We start from the raw sequence: 15,049 nt of genomic DNA on the forward strand, positions 1-15,049 counted from the left end.
GAAAAGTTGCATAATTTTTTTTGGATGATCTCAACTAAATAGAACATGACATCATGGCTCCTAGATCAGCTTATAATTCTCTTAATATAATTGATTAGCACCTGATTGATCAACCATTCACCAACTCAAGGCGAAGGGTATTATTTTTTTGTTTCCTAGCAAATGAACATAGCTCAGCTGATTAATGTCTGAGTACACAAGTCACCGCCATATACATTGTGTAAATGCTTTCGCATCTACAACTAAATCAAATGAAGAGTTTTAGTTTACTTATTTATCAATTTGAATAACCTGAAACTAAGAGCGACGCCCCTGGCCTTAAATGGCTGGGTCTCGTTACCTCGAGTCGAGGGTAGATGACGCGTAAGGCGTCAGCTAATCACACTGTTTTTCTGCTTTCCAGCTTATGCATAATGCAAACGTTTAATTGGTCTTGGATGGATATTGGTCGAACCTTAGCGCAAGGCTCGATAGCTAAACTTTGAACCCGATGATCGATGATCGGCACGAAAATACGATATGATCAACTGAAGAACAATGTAAAGAGTAGTTAGAATATAAAATAGGGCCTGTCTAAAACTATTTCAAATATTGTTCTCCAGATTAAGTAAAACAACTCACCCTATAACAAAAAGGCAGGAAGAAAGCCTCACTTCTCCATTTCTTTTGGTATAATAGGCTTTCCTAAATAAACTAGTCGCATCTCTTCTCTCCATATCTGCAACAAAATTGTTTGACCATATTATTCAATGAAGCAAGGTGGGAAATTTAAGTTAAGAAATATACCATGTCACGAAATTCAAGTCGGATATGAGGTACATTGGTTCTATGGATGTCATTGCAATCAGGTCCTCGCTTGTAATAATGTTTCCCAATCCAATGCGACTATAGCAGATTAATCAAAGGATTACAAATGGAATCACCCAACCATAAAACTATTTCACATTCGTATGGGTGCATTGAACATCAAAAGCTTACCTTAAGAGCATGTGAAAAACCCGACTGGCAAACTGAATTCCTGGCAATTTCACATAAATCACACGAACTAAGTTTCCACACCTGTGAAGGAGTACCTAATTAGGAGGCGTTAAGGGTTTATAGTTTTTTACTCCAGCACCGTGAAGAAATCATTTAGATAGATTACCGAGGCTGCAATACTGTACTCTTCCACCAGAGGTTCTTTTGTTAGATGAATTTGCAGAGGATCATCTGTTGAAAGAGAAACATTTAGACCTCTGCGAAAGAACATTGGAAACGGGTTCCGATGATAATCCAGAAATAGTGAGTTGTTGCTGAGAGGAGACATCGCCAAACCTATCTGGTAGCAAAGAAGCAAAACTCAGCACAAGTAATATGGTACAGAATGAGAGAAAATAGATCATATCAATACTTCTAATTAAAAAAATGGAGCTGCCACGGCTTCAATTACCTGAGCAAGATAATACAAATACTGAAGGACAGGGGACTTTCTTAGTTTGATTCCATGAGCTATATTATTAGCACAAAGAAATGTCGCAGCAAGGTGATCAATGTCACCAGCCTGTGGATAACAGACATCAGCTATCACATGATTAATAAAGAAATGAATGTCAAGTCAGATTAAGTGATACCTCTCCTGAATGAGGGCGAAATTTGATTGTTGTCAGGCCCTTGGACTCACGGAGCTGGAATTAGAATGACAATAAAAAATGCATTAAACCAAAGTTAAAAATGGCAGAATACAGACCTGAATAATAGACACAGCCAGAAATGGACTATCATCTGAGCATAAAAGAGTATGAGTATAGAACAAGCACCTTGTTCAGAGTATACAAATTAGCATAGCAATAGTATGCATAATATGAGAATGCAGGGTTAAAAACATTTGTCCATTGTTCTGGAGTTGGCATATGCTTTGTTGGGCGTCTTTCTGGTTTGCTTTCATCATCCACCAAATCTAGACCAACAACCTGATAAACAAAGTATGGATGGTTCAGAAATGAGCAGAAGCTACCAGTAGATACATCCACAATTAATTGACAGAAGAAAAATGGAATATCAGAATCTGAAAGGGCTCCCAAGAGGTAGTCAACAAGTGTAGATCAGCAAATCTAGGCAAACAACAAAATTTGGATACCATTATCTAAGCTGGTTCAAGTGATGGATGGTAAATAAATATACTGCCTTACATAATAAGCTTGGTCTGAGCTGCACCAAAACAAATCAGGTTCAGTCAAGGTATCAACACTTGCATTCAAACCATGATTCTTACACTTTCAACAGATCTAGATGGCTAACACAATATGGGTAGATTTAACTGGGTAGTTTACATCTCATACTAGTTAAGTTTATGGAGGACGAACTTCGTAACAAACTAAAAGTTGAATGATCCTAATGGTGAGGTTCTACTAAACATTATTCTCTTGAGTTTTTCTTCTCTTCCTTGTCCTCTCATCACTCCAGCACCGACTAACGGCTATGATTCTGCTCTGCAGCAACCTTTGTACTTGCAGGTAACAAGAACACGACAGTGAGTTTCAGTGTGTTGGTGAGTTTCTGTCAGTAAGAACTACAGTTATCCCTCTTATTCTATACACCAAGTTGTTCTAAAACCCCCTTCTTTCCCTAACTTGTGGCAACAAGTTCAAGTGTCAAGGGTGAACCATCTTTATAAGCTTTTCCAGGATTGCATATCTTCCTGGTGAGATCCTTATCTCCCACTGTAGGCTCACTTCTGCGATTATGATGAACTACCATTGTGGGCTGCGTGGTAGAGTGTTGGTAACAGGAGACAAAAGGAATTTGAGACAAAAGAATGTCTAATCAATTGGTAGTGTTGGAGGGTGCTTTTGGGAAATTGTGCAAACCACAGCTTCTTCATTGTTTAGGTCAGGAGGTACTACTGTCCATCTTTTAATTATAACAGCGCCAAGTTGTGTCTGAATGAGAGAATATCAAACCTAGGTTTGGCTTATCAACCCACCTACTGAAACTGAGTTTGAAATTAAGCTAGTGTTAACGAGAGATTTTATTATCTTTACCATCATAGTCCTCCCCAATCCCCATTAAGCTGAATGCAAAGCCATAAAGATTGGTTTAGGCTGTTGAAATCGGAAAACAACAATCCGGGAGGTAAGCCTGTATTATCTTTTAATCTCTAACTCCTTTTGTTGCTTCTAAAACTTATTGACTTCCCACGCTTATCCTCCTTTGTGGATATTTGTTGTCTATTACCGATAGTTGTAACAAAAATATAACAAAATTAATGCTTACTAGTTAATATAGCATATATTAAGTGCTTAACTGTGTTACTGCTTCCTATGATAATGAAGTTTGAACATGTTAACATTCTCAGTTAAACTTTTGGAGGTAGCATGAAGCTATAATTGAGTTGAACCATAAGGCACATAACATGAACTGTTGTTATATACACCTATAGACGGCTCATTAGCAGATAAGTTAGTATTATTTTGGCAGCACATACAGAAATTGTATATTTTTGAACAGTTAGTGCTACAACAATCATACTATGTTTAAGCATGCACAGTTTACCTCTCCATAGTATTGAAGAGTAAGGTAAAACCCATAGGTTCCACACTTGGACATATAAACAAGTGAAATACCTAGAAGGTGCCAATCATGCGCAAAGATAAATGAAAAATAATTATAAACATATGGTGATATAATTGTGATTATATTGCATGTAATAACCTACTTTGTCACTCTTTTATTACATAGTATTCTCAATCAACTTTTTCAATTTGATGCTCTCTCGTCGTTACCTCTACATCTTTTCGAGGTGCTGTGCTAGGATGAATCAGGGGATAATAAGATATATTTGTTATTTGATTTTGGAGATTCTCTTCCTAGGAATTATGAAGTTTGGCTTCTTGAATTCTATCTTGTTTTACTCGTATGTCTTAGTATTCTGTAGATATATTTAGTTATTGATCTTCTTATAGTGTTGACTAAGCATGCAACTGATGATTTTTTTTTTCTTCTTATTGAATTAACTCATATTAGCTGTCTCAAGTTCCCTGCTAAGGAAAAGGGTGGACTTGAGGCATGACACTATAGGAATGTATGTATATCATAGAGTGACACGTAGCAAAAATCAAATTGATAATATTTCCAATTACAATACTTTCTGACATAGTACAAGGGCAATGTCAAACTTAAAACACAGTCAAATGCAAAGTTAACAAGATGCATGCAACAAACAAGCAAATACCTGTTTCAAAAAAACATGCAACTGTGGGTGTGAATCAGGGTCTACTGTGACCTCAAAAAGGGGAAGGAAGATATTGTCAAGAAGCGTTTGAAATGAGTTTACTATACCCATTTCCTTGTAAATATTGTATAACCTTGGAATCTGCAAAGGATAAAGTATAGTTGTCAAATATCCTTCAAGTAAAATCAATCACATTATATATGAATTTAAATATCATAATAATTTAAACATCACAAGCATAAGAACAAAAAACCAGGAAGACTGATCACATCAATATGAATGTCACAGATCATTTAATGTTCTGAACAATAAGTATACCAATTACTAAGTAAAAAAATGGATCCCAAATGATATTTTAGAAGCAAGGGAAACTAGACCTTGCAAGTAATTAATAATGCAACAGCAGTGCTCAAAAATATAGATGAAATATATAAGAGATCAAAATCATAAGCATGAAAGTTGAAGTTAAATGTGGGAGCACAAATCAAGCCACATCTAAACTTATGATCATATTATATCATAAGCTACAAAACTGGATAATGTATTAAAAGAAAATGAGTTTATTTATATGATCCTCAGATGCAATTTAAAGATCAGGGATGATCTAACATAAATAGAGAGAAGCAACTAAATAATTAAATGTAATTAATTTGTACAAGGCCAAGATAAGGTAAGCGTCAAATTATGTAGGAATTCAGAATCAGATTCACATATGGCATTATACCAGTTAATCACACAATGGTTAAAGGAAAACTGCAAACAAAAAGAGAAAATAAATTCAATACCACCTGATTGATAGAAGGGTAAAATATCAGTTGAATAGATAACCAAAAAATTAAAGCTCCGGACACATTGCTGAAGAATATACCTGAATCAACCAAACAACATTTTTACTGTATAGTTCATTATTAACTATCCAACTTGCAAGCTGGTCCCACTCGCTTTGCTTCCTTCCATATATGGATATTCTATATTCCGCCATCTGATAAAACAATGTGGATAAATTATAGGAAACAATACAATATCAATTACCAATGAGAAACAATAGCTAATATAAGTTCTCCAAATAAATATAATCCAGGCAAACCCTCGGATGTTATATTCTGAAATTTACTTAAGATTTAAATAGACGTAATTTAGGGATAATTAGAATTTATGGGAATTAAATTAGAGATCTTACAATTGAACCAGATTAATTAAAAGTCAATCAAGAGATTTTACTGAGGTTATTTTGAGGTTAGATGGGATGTTCTAGAGTATTATCAGGTGTGATTTGATTTAATTTCACTTTAGACTCAAACGGAGCTTGGACCAGAATTGAATTAAATGTATGGTTGAACCAGTCGTGAACCAGTTCAGTTGACCAAAGATCAAGTTTTGGGTGTTTTAACCACTCCTTTTTCTTATTCTGCTCACTTCTCGTGAAACACGACATTTCCGTATATCCTTTTGATTATTGCTAGCAGTGTAAAACTTTTTTAGTTAACTATGCAAGTTGTTCCACGTTTTTTTAAAAGAAATAATTAAACAAAAAATTATTTGTTTTTCTTCTCGAAATGGATGTTTGACCCAATTAATCAAAAAAAATTATTCGTTGTTCTACTCGAAATGGATGTTTGACCCAACAAGCACCAAAGAAAATTGGCTTGTGGCCATCGTGGGTGGTCATGTCATGCCCACGATTGTGGCAACTCCCTTGAGGTTTAACATAGAATTACTCAAATCCTTACAGTCTAATGAATGTATGACTACAATAATGAAACCGCAAAATAATGTATCTTACTTCACATACATTGAACTTCCTGTATATTTGCAAGAGTGCTTACATAATAATTCTATCAAATGAGAAATGGCAACTCCACTGTGCAAAATATTATATTACCATGTATATTGCATCTTTTGTAAATCAGACTAGAAAATAAATGAAAACATGAAAGAGTGATGAAAGAAAAAGGAAATTACCTGGTATTTACTGACGGCGAGATCAGAAAACACTTGCTTTGTAAGCTCAGCCATAAAACGACCTATAGAAGAATTAAGAATACAAGCTCAAGTCCCGCAAATATTGCATTGCTCTGAAAGTGAGATGCACCACATGCTACTTCATAAAATATCATATATAGTGAAACAATTTGTTTATATATACATAATTAAGGTACAAGGTGATGGTCTAACAGGACAAGAAACAAAAAAACTATGCAAAAGAGAGGAAGAAACTTATTCCATGAAATACTACCAACATTAACAGAACAAAGCACACAAGCATGAGCAAAAGAACTGCACTATGGAACTATTCTATGAACTGTTAACTCATTCATACACAGCCACAGAAAAAGTATTGTACTTGCTTTATAAGAAATGGTTTGTCAGAAGATTGTTACTTTCCTGCAATACATTTAATGTTTTCAGCAATTTCAAATGTCAATCAAAAGCCAGCGATGAAATGGAGATCAGATGGAGATAATAAAGAATCCCCACAACTAGGAATAACCACTGTGGAATAAAAAAGCATGCTGTAAAACAATGGAATGGAAATATATACAATAGGATGAAAACCATAATTCAAATTTTCTACATTGGAATGTCAAAGGGATAGAATAAATACCTTGTATGAGATTATCTTGCTTCAGAAAAATTTCCCGTAGCCTACTCTGGCCACAAGGATTGTATTTAAGGTTGAACTTATCAAACCGATGAAAGGTGCTCTTGTCTGCATGGACATCTAAGAGATCAACATTAAGATCAGACCTGTCTCAAAAAGAAAAAATTCAATAAATTTTCCTACAGAATAAATACAGGAAACCGAAGAACATTGTGGTTAGAGTACCCAGTCAAGTCCAAACTCTCAAAAACCTCTTTCAGTGTCATATAGGTCCCGTCTCTGAATATCACAACCTGCAACAAACCAAGGGATGAGGAATTTCATCCACTATAGTATGCAAAGTTTATGATTAAAAATAGTTCCCTTGTCTCAAAGTCAAGTCCCTGAATGCAAATGACAACCTACAAACCTCATCAGGTTCCTTTCTCAGCTTTGATTTAATGAATCTCAACAGATGTTTCTGGTTCATACATGCTGAGTGATGAACATGAGTGTCAACCTTCCTGACATTGTAAAAATCACGATGAGGAGCACTTTTCTGAGCAAGAAATTCTCTATCCGCGTTGAGCATCAAATGAAGATTAAATTTCTGGAAAGAAGTCATTCCATTAAAATAGACAGCAAGAAAGTACATTTGATATTGGGCAATTAAAAAAACCTTTTCAGGTAGATCTCAATAAGGCTGTGGTACCTGTTCAAGAAGATCTAGACGCTGATGGCATAATGTTCTGATATTTCCAACTGCAAGAACTCGGAGGATATAGTGCAAGTCCGTAAAAAAGGTTGTAGCGTCAGCAACTGGGAAAAGCCTTTCTTTTACTGAGTAAAAAATTTTAAGTAAATCATCAGCCCAAATGAAACTAAAAGCATTGGGTAGCAATAAATCTTAGAGTTGAGCTTCAGCGATAATTCTTACAATCTTTATTAGCATAAACATGAGCAACTCCGTCCACCATATGGAACACGTGCTGAGACAAAACAATATTATTATAAACAACATTTGCTGAAGAGAGATAGATATTCACTTAGAAAAAATGAGAAGCATATGTTGACAGACAGGCAAAACTTACATCTGTCTTCTGTTCGAACACATAGGCAAAGGGGTTAAGGTTAGGCTTTGGTGTACTAGGGTCCGTTATGACTTCTTTCTCCCAAGGAGCAACTTCCTCTCTGAAGACATAACTCTCTCGCAGTGCAAGACATTTCTGGAGAATTATATAGACATCTTCTTCATCAGGAGATGATCTCTCTACAAACAGAAAAAACACAGATTAGAAGATTCTGTGGGTGTTTTAGACAATGAAAAAATGTTTCATATTATAGAAAATTTTAATATATTTAAGCACCCCACAATGGGCAGATAATTTGAGTTCTAATCAACAGTACTTAAATCATTATTAGGTTCCACAACCATGATAATTTTTCAAATAGAAAGAGTCAAATTAATATAAATTAGAGTCATGAGGAATTCAATAATATTTTTTATGCCAGCAACGCAGACTATTTTTTTAAGAACATTGTGCTTCCACTATTGTGAAACAGAAATAGAAAGAACTAAAAAAGGTTGACAATATATCACATCTAGAGGTGTAAAAAAGTGTAACATGGTTGATTAAGAAGAATAGACTGTTGAGAGCCTAAAACAAAAGAAAACATGCATAATATTTCACAATCTAATGGAATATAGCATACCTGTTGGAGTAATTTTTAGTCTTACAAAAGTTTCTTGTTCAGGCTCTCTTCTAAGAATATCTGCTGCTACAGGGTCAGGTTGTACACCGTGCAGATTACCGGACACACTATGAGATCGAATCATGCTAGATGCAGTTATTGATTTTGGATCAGCATTTCCAACAATATGATTAGGCAAAGCTTGAAATAAGCCTTTGCTGTTATCGTCCTTCACACAAAAAATCAACACAATGAGAAGTCAGTCCATAGGTCTAGCATTATAATAAATCCAAAAAAAAAGGCAATAGCATACTGCTTGTGAAGCAATTGATTTTCTGGAATTACTTCTTATGCCTGCAATTGGCAATTGTAGGCAAGCACAAATGTATAAAGGACTAAAACATGGACAAGAACATTACATTCATTTACTTGTGCTAAATTTGATTGTCCATAGTTACATATGCCTGCAATAAGTGATTGCAAGTAAATGCAACGACTGCAAAAGAAATGTGCCGTAAGGATGTCAGGTTACATGAAAATATAATATTTGACATTTTTAATTATTTTATAGAACTGATAACATTATGAATCTATGATAGAATACTTATTTTAGAAAAATAAAGCATAAAATATTTTAATAATTTATATTAACAAGAAAAGGAAAATTTACAGAATTTTATTTCTTTTTATTATTATTTATTTAATAGTGGAAAATATGAACTGATGTTGCAACTCTAAAACAAAATAAAATGATAAATTAATAATTGTTTCTAAATTCAACATTTTTTGGAAGAAAACATGAAATCATGCTAATAACAATTTTTTAGAAATTCATTTCAGATGTACAATTAATTTTTATATTATATCTTTAGGATAGCCTATCTCTATTATATATTAGTGTAATGTTCATGTTAACTGAATGCAGGAAATGGCAGTTGTAAATTAGCTTCAAGTCATAGATGCATTTGAAACTTTTAAGGCCTAAATGCAAATGAACCTGTCACAGGTCATTTGCAAGCAACCTAATGCCTGCAAATAGATGACTTATCTGCAAACAGCTAACCAGTCCTTTAATGTTCCAAGAAACAATTTCAAAATTACTTTTGTATCTAAAGGTTACAGTGCCACAATGATATGCAGTTAAGCAAGACAAACAATAAGTAGCTGTAGCAGAATCTGCAATCAGATTTAAAGTACAAGAAAATAAAATAAAATTTCCCTATAGTTGTGCTACTTATATATCAACTAAGCATAAGAAGTACCTACAAGTACCAAAGACTGCAAAATATGATAGACCATCAGCGACCATTGAATTCTTGCATAGGGCAGTGAAAAAGTATGCATTATGGTGAACTTTTGGAAGTAAGATAATTGAATTTTACTTCTAGGTTTATAAAGATTAGATGATTTTGTATTGGAGGAACAGAAGAATATGCTTAGATCAAGTGAGTTTACTGTTGCAGCAGAACTCCAGAAGGTACAACAAGCATACCTACAGATACCTGCCTGCACTAAGAGCATAAGGTTATGAGTATGAAGTAAAATCACAAACTAGAAGGTCCCTTGGGGTATTCATATTCATACCCCCATAAAACTAGACACTGCATCAAATGCCAAAATTGTTGCTGAAGAGAATATGATGGTGCAATCAAGTGGATAAAACAATGCAATGGTTCATGTTACCTGGACAAGCCTAGAGGCACACTAACATCAGTCTAGATAACAAGCATAACATTACATAACAACGGTAAGTATATGCTTTACTAATCCTCGAGTGGTAGGCAAACATATAGCTTGACAACCCTTAGCCATCCTTAAGGTAAAGAAGTATTAGATCTACTCATCTACATTCATAAACACTTTGGTTAATAGATGATCTCTTCCACTCTGAAAATCAAAGTATCAAATTGTGCATTAACATAATGTTGACTAAACTTATAAGGGGAAGAATAAAAACAAACAAAAAGACAATGAAGATACAAGGTGCACTTACTATGAAATGTCCATTTGTGTGTAAATAGGCATCATCAAGTTTTGCATCATTTCCCATATTATCATCTTCCTCTGAACCATCTTGACTACCAAAAGCGCTATGAACAGAAGATTTAGGAGAAGCTGGTCTGATAACATGTCCCCCTCTTTTATTTGGGACAGCATGAGCAGATTGCTTATTACCTAACACATTAAAGCTGATTAAATTGATAAATCCTTTGCTTACACCACAAAAAGTATAGGTCATAAGAAAAAATATTTCTGTAAGGAAACCAAAGAGAGATCTTTTACTAATATAATCATTACTCTGTCTGCATAAAGCAAAAAAAACATTTGAGGCCAAAACAAAAGGTTTCCATCAATAAATTATTCATGATTATTAAGGCAAAAAAAAAGAGGGATCTTGCATTGTTGAGTCAAACTATCCTTATTAAAGTTGGAAATTCTAGAATCTTCAGTTATCAAAGATAACTTCAAGTCTTCTGGCTCAGTACGAATCATAACTATTTTCACACTCACTGCCATGGTGTGTGCCCTAATATAAGCAGTATAAGTTTCTCAATTTGCCAGCCAAAATATGGAGAGATTAAAGCCGTGACAGATCATGGTAGAGCACCTAACTTATAACAGTTTGCCCTTCGCGGATAGAGTTGGAATATACAAGCTCCAGTGGTTGTACCATATATTATCTTAATGACAATCATAATAACAATTATCTTAGATCCAGTAAACTTGTCCATTTTTCCAGTGTACTCAACTCAACAGTTAGCTAGCTTAAGGGACATGCTCAATTCGTCCTACTAATACCTGAATTATCATTGAAAGAACAGAGTATCATCTAGAAAGATATACCTAGAGTGTCAAAGAAATGAAAGATCCATCAACGACTAGAATTATATCAACATAAACAGCTTTACACTGTGAGAGAGGAAAAGTGATTGACAAGCTCTTGCCAATATGGGGTCTTGGAAAAGAATTGGACCACATTGGGTCTATTGTATGCAGTCTTACCATGCATTGCAAGAGGTTGTTTCCGCGATTCTAATCCGTGACCATAAGGTCGCATGGCAGCAACTTTATCGTTGCGCCAAAGCTTCCCTTTATTGACAACAATATAAATAAATAATTGTTTGGTGAAAGTGGCAAAGTTTGATCCGAAATATGAATCAAATGAAATCATACATAACCACAAGAGAACTTGTAATCTCTCGCTCTAAGTACCACACAACAAGGTCTTGCATCTAAAATAAGGCATCCTTACAATACTCAGCAACAAAGAGAAGAATACCAAGATTGCATAACGAACCCTCGACAAGCACCTTGACTCCAAAAGGAGCCTTTAGAGAAAACGTCATAAGAGATTCACATGAGATTTTTCCAATGGGTAAATAGTATAGGAAAAAAATCACAGTACACTAATTTTCCATCATAAGCATACTGTCATATAATAGGAAAGAAGAATAGAGGAAACAATAGCCTAAAAAGAACCTAAAATATTCATATGATCTAGCTGGTTGATCCGACATATTCCATATGCTAATAATTTTCTTTTTTAAAAAAAGAAAGATTGAATACATTTTTTCTCTCTCTCAACCAAGTACCAAAACAAGAAGGTTCCATTCTCGTCCTTGGGGCTATAATGTCATGGTAGGACATCTAGGTTGTCACCCAGACACTCGCGGTTCAATCCCCAGCTATGGCATATAAAGTAGGAATTTTTCCTCCAAATGGGGGTTGCTTGCTTCAAAAAGGTTCCATTCCCATACCTCATTCCTAACAAAGTCACCCTTATAACACCATATGGATGCAATAAAAAACATTTAACATGCTAATTAGCCCTTCAGATGAGTGTTCAATTGCAATAGGTCTAATGGGAAAATCATACAAGTGTGACGATGATACTAGATCCTCCAAGCGGGTAGTAATTACACAGGTCGGGCAAGAAGAGTCTGCGGATTGTGTATAAAACACCAAACACCATCGCAAGAAAAATAATGGATGTAAGAAATGGAGCCATGTGACAGTTCTCTCTAGTGGATGTAAAAAAAACCCATCAATATTGGCTAATAACAGTAGAATCAACTAATGTGTAAGATGCACGCAACCAAATGCAAGCAGGAACATTTCAAAACGACTGCACGTAACTTGCTCGCTAATGAAAGTCCCAACAAAAAAAGAAAAGGTTATTGGATAAGCTATGTTCCAAAAGTCAATTATAAGTTTCTTTCACTAAAGTACGCTTCTTGATTAGGACACGTTCCAAACGTCGTCAGTTGAATAAATTTGGTATCGTTACAAAACTGCGATCAATTACAACCTTATTTACGTAGCTTTTAACTAGAATTTCTTGATCCAAGAAGAGATAACTATGCCTAGAAGGTATTGTCGAGTACACGAACCACAGTTCCCTAAAAGCATCGAAGGATAAACCCCGTCAATACGGAGAGAAAATAGAAAATGGTGATCCATAAGTACCTTCCGGAACGGTTTGCAGACGAGGCAACCCTTCGGGAATCGGATATCCCTTTTGATCCTCCTCCACCAAGAACGGCCCATTCGTCACCGGCACCTGGCCCTCCAGAGCCTCCTCCTCCTCCTCCCCGTCCGTCTCCGCCGCCGCCATTACGTCCGGCAACGACACCGACCCTCCGACGCGTCGGTAGTAACCGGGGCTCTTGCGTCGAGGGCCGTACTGGCCACGCCTCCACCTCCTGGTCTCGTCGCCCTCGTCTTCGAGGGCGGCATCGCGGCGACGGTCACGCTCCCTCTCGACGGCGCGGGCGAAGTCGAGGACCTGGCTTAGGGTTTTGCGGTGCATGTAGTAGGCGGAGACGGCGACGACGGAGGCGCCGACGAGCGCCGCCACAGCGAGGTGGAGAGCGTAGGCGTCCATCCGGCGCGCCTCCGATTGGTTTTCCTCGCCTCAGGTTAGGGTTTCTCTCCAGAACCTTCCAAGACACGAAATGGGAGAACTGAGAAGCGACCTGTCGCCTATCGGCTCGGCGGCGGGTTTGGGAGAAGAGAAGGGGCATTCGAAGAGGCGATGCATAAATAGAGGTAGAACATTCGGGTGAGTTTTTGGGTCGGCCAGTGCTGGATAAGAAAAGTAGGAAGTAAAGGATGCCCACTTCCTTGAAAATTATTATCATTCTTCATTATTAAATATTATCACAAGCATAATAAGTTTATTATTAAATTTTATGAAAGTGATAAACGTCAAAATATTTTTAAAAATATATTTATAGCTATGGTTTAAAAGACAAAAATCAAATTTTCATTATTATATCTCCTCTATATTTTGTCTAAATTTTGAATTAAGGAGCATGTTATAACAACTATAAAATTTATATATATTAGAACAATTATAATTTTATAGTTACTATAATATGAATATTAAATGTGTAAATTAAATTCATATGATAATAATTATGAAATTGTAATTATTAAAATATGAATATGTTCAACAGATTAAGTAATTCATAACTAATTACTAAATCATAGCTATGGTCCCATTAGGTAAATAATATAATGATTAGATACTCATATTCCAACGGATAATCAAAAAATATAAGATTGGAATCTATTATATAATATATTTTTTTCTATTGAGAAGCAGGTCTACCAACATTAGTAGTACGGATGAATCTTTATGAGTGCTTTCTATTTTTTTCGATGATCGATGGAAAATTTTTGTTGGGTTAAATTGATCACCCTCTATGAGCTAAATATTAGATATCGTCAATTAAAAAAAATATTAAAATTATAATTGTTATAATATGAATATTTAAATTTTAAATATGGATTATATCAACTATGAAATAGTAGTTCTATAACCTAAAAAATAACTTGATTTTGTAACTATTATAATGTGTCCAACTAATTTAGGATTTGTGTGAAAGAGAAAAATAGAAATTGAGGGTGGTTAGATAATTACACATGGATTGCGAGATATTATTTTGATAAAAAAAATATAAAAAATTAAAATGAGGTGTCGATTGGATGTTTTTTAGAACAATAAGGATCTTCTTTTCACTTTTGTCTTTTAAAAACAATAAATAAAGACAATTTAACAAAAAAAATTTAAAAAAAAAAAATCAGCGCTAGTAGAAGCCACAAAGCTGCTAAAGTAGTGGGGAGATCAATTACATGTGGGCGTCGCGTATAGTCCAGTGAAAGAGCCACGTCAATGGGATTGCGACGTGTAAGTCTGTCGTTAGTCCTTTTCGTCAGGAGATATCATAGATAATTATTCCCTCGGCCAACAGCTAACAATGAGAGTTGACTCATACAACACTAGCCAAGGATGTGGCTCCTTTAGCCTTTAATTAATGTCGCATTTTAGTCGTTGTATAATCTAAATTCTAAATCATGCTGATTATAATTTTTTTAAAAAAAACATACATAACTAAATATATGTATATAAGTAAATACTTTTTTGTTTTTGGATTGGTTCGATGAGGACGCGTGCGCTAGCTCCGGAAAGCCAACTGACTACGGGAATCATAAAGCGGACGGATTTATGAGAGAGCTTTCCATTATGTAAAGGTAGTTTTTATAAAGATTATTTTAAAATC

The 15,049-nt window shown here is 35.1% G+C and overlaps 1 protein-coding gene across 1 annotated transcript; it reads right to left on the bottom strand.

Moving 5' to 3' along the window:
* Window positions 1-67: 67 nt before the first annotated feature.
* On the bottom strand, window positions 68-13,513 carry LOC122016049 (probable AMP deaminase). Its single transcript, XM_042573200.1, has 20 exons — window positions 12,951-13,513; window positions 10,477-10,658; window positions 8,505-8,712; window positions 7,883-8,061; window positions 7,729-7,780; window positions 7,504-7,631; window positions 7,222-7,401; window positions 7,038-7,105; window positions 6,816-6,958; window positions 6,173-6,234; window positions 5,079-5,192; window positions 4,211-4,351; window positions 1,797-1,949; window positions 1,611-1,664; window positions 1,430-1,540; window positions 1,145-1,318; window positions 979-1,059; window positions 787-885; window positions 622-718; window positions 68-527 (listed from the first exon to the last, which is right to left on the bottom strand). Exons 1-19 carry the CDS (start codon window positions 13,366-13,368, stop codon window positions 650-652), a joined length of 2,616 nt encoding a protein of 871 aa, XP_042429134.1. The 5' UTR covers window positions 13,369-13,513; the 3' UTR covers window positions 68-527; window positions 622-649.
* Between the last annotated feature and the right edge of the window lie 1,536 nt (window positions 13,514-15,049).

This window comes from Zingiber officinale, chromosome 1A (genome assembly GCF_018446385.1).
Source record: "Zingiber officinale cultivar Zhangliang chromosome 1A, Zo_v1.1, whole genome shotgun sequence".
Lineage (NCBI taxonomy): Eukaryota > Viridiplantae > Streptophyta > Magnoliopsida > Zingiberales > Zingiberaceae > Zingiber > Zingiber officinale.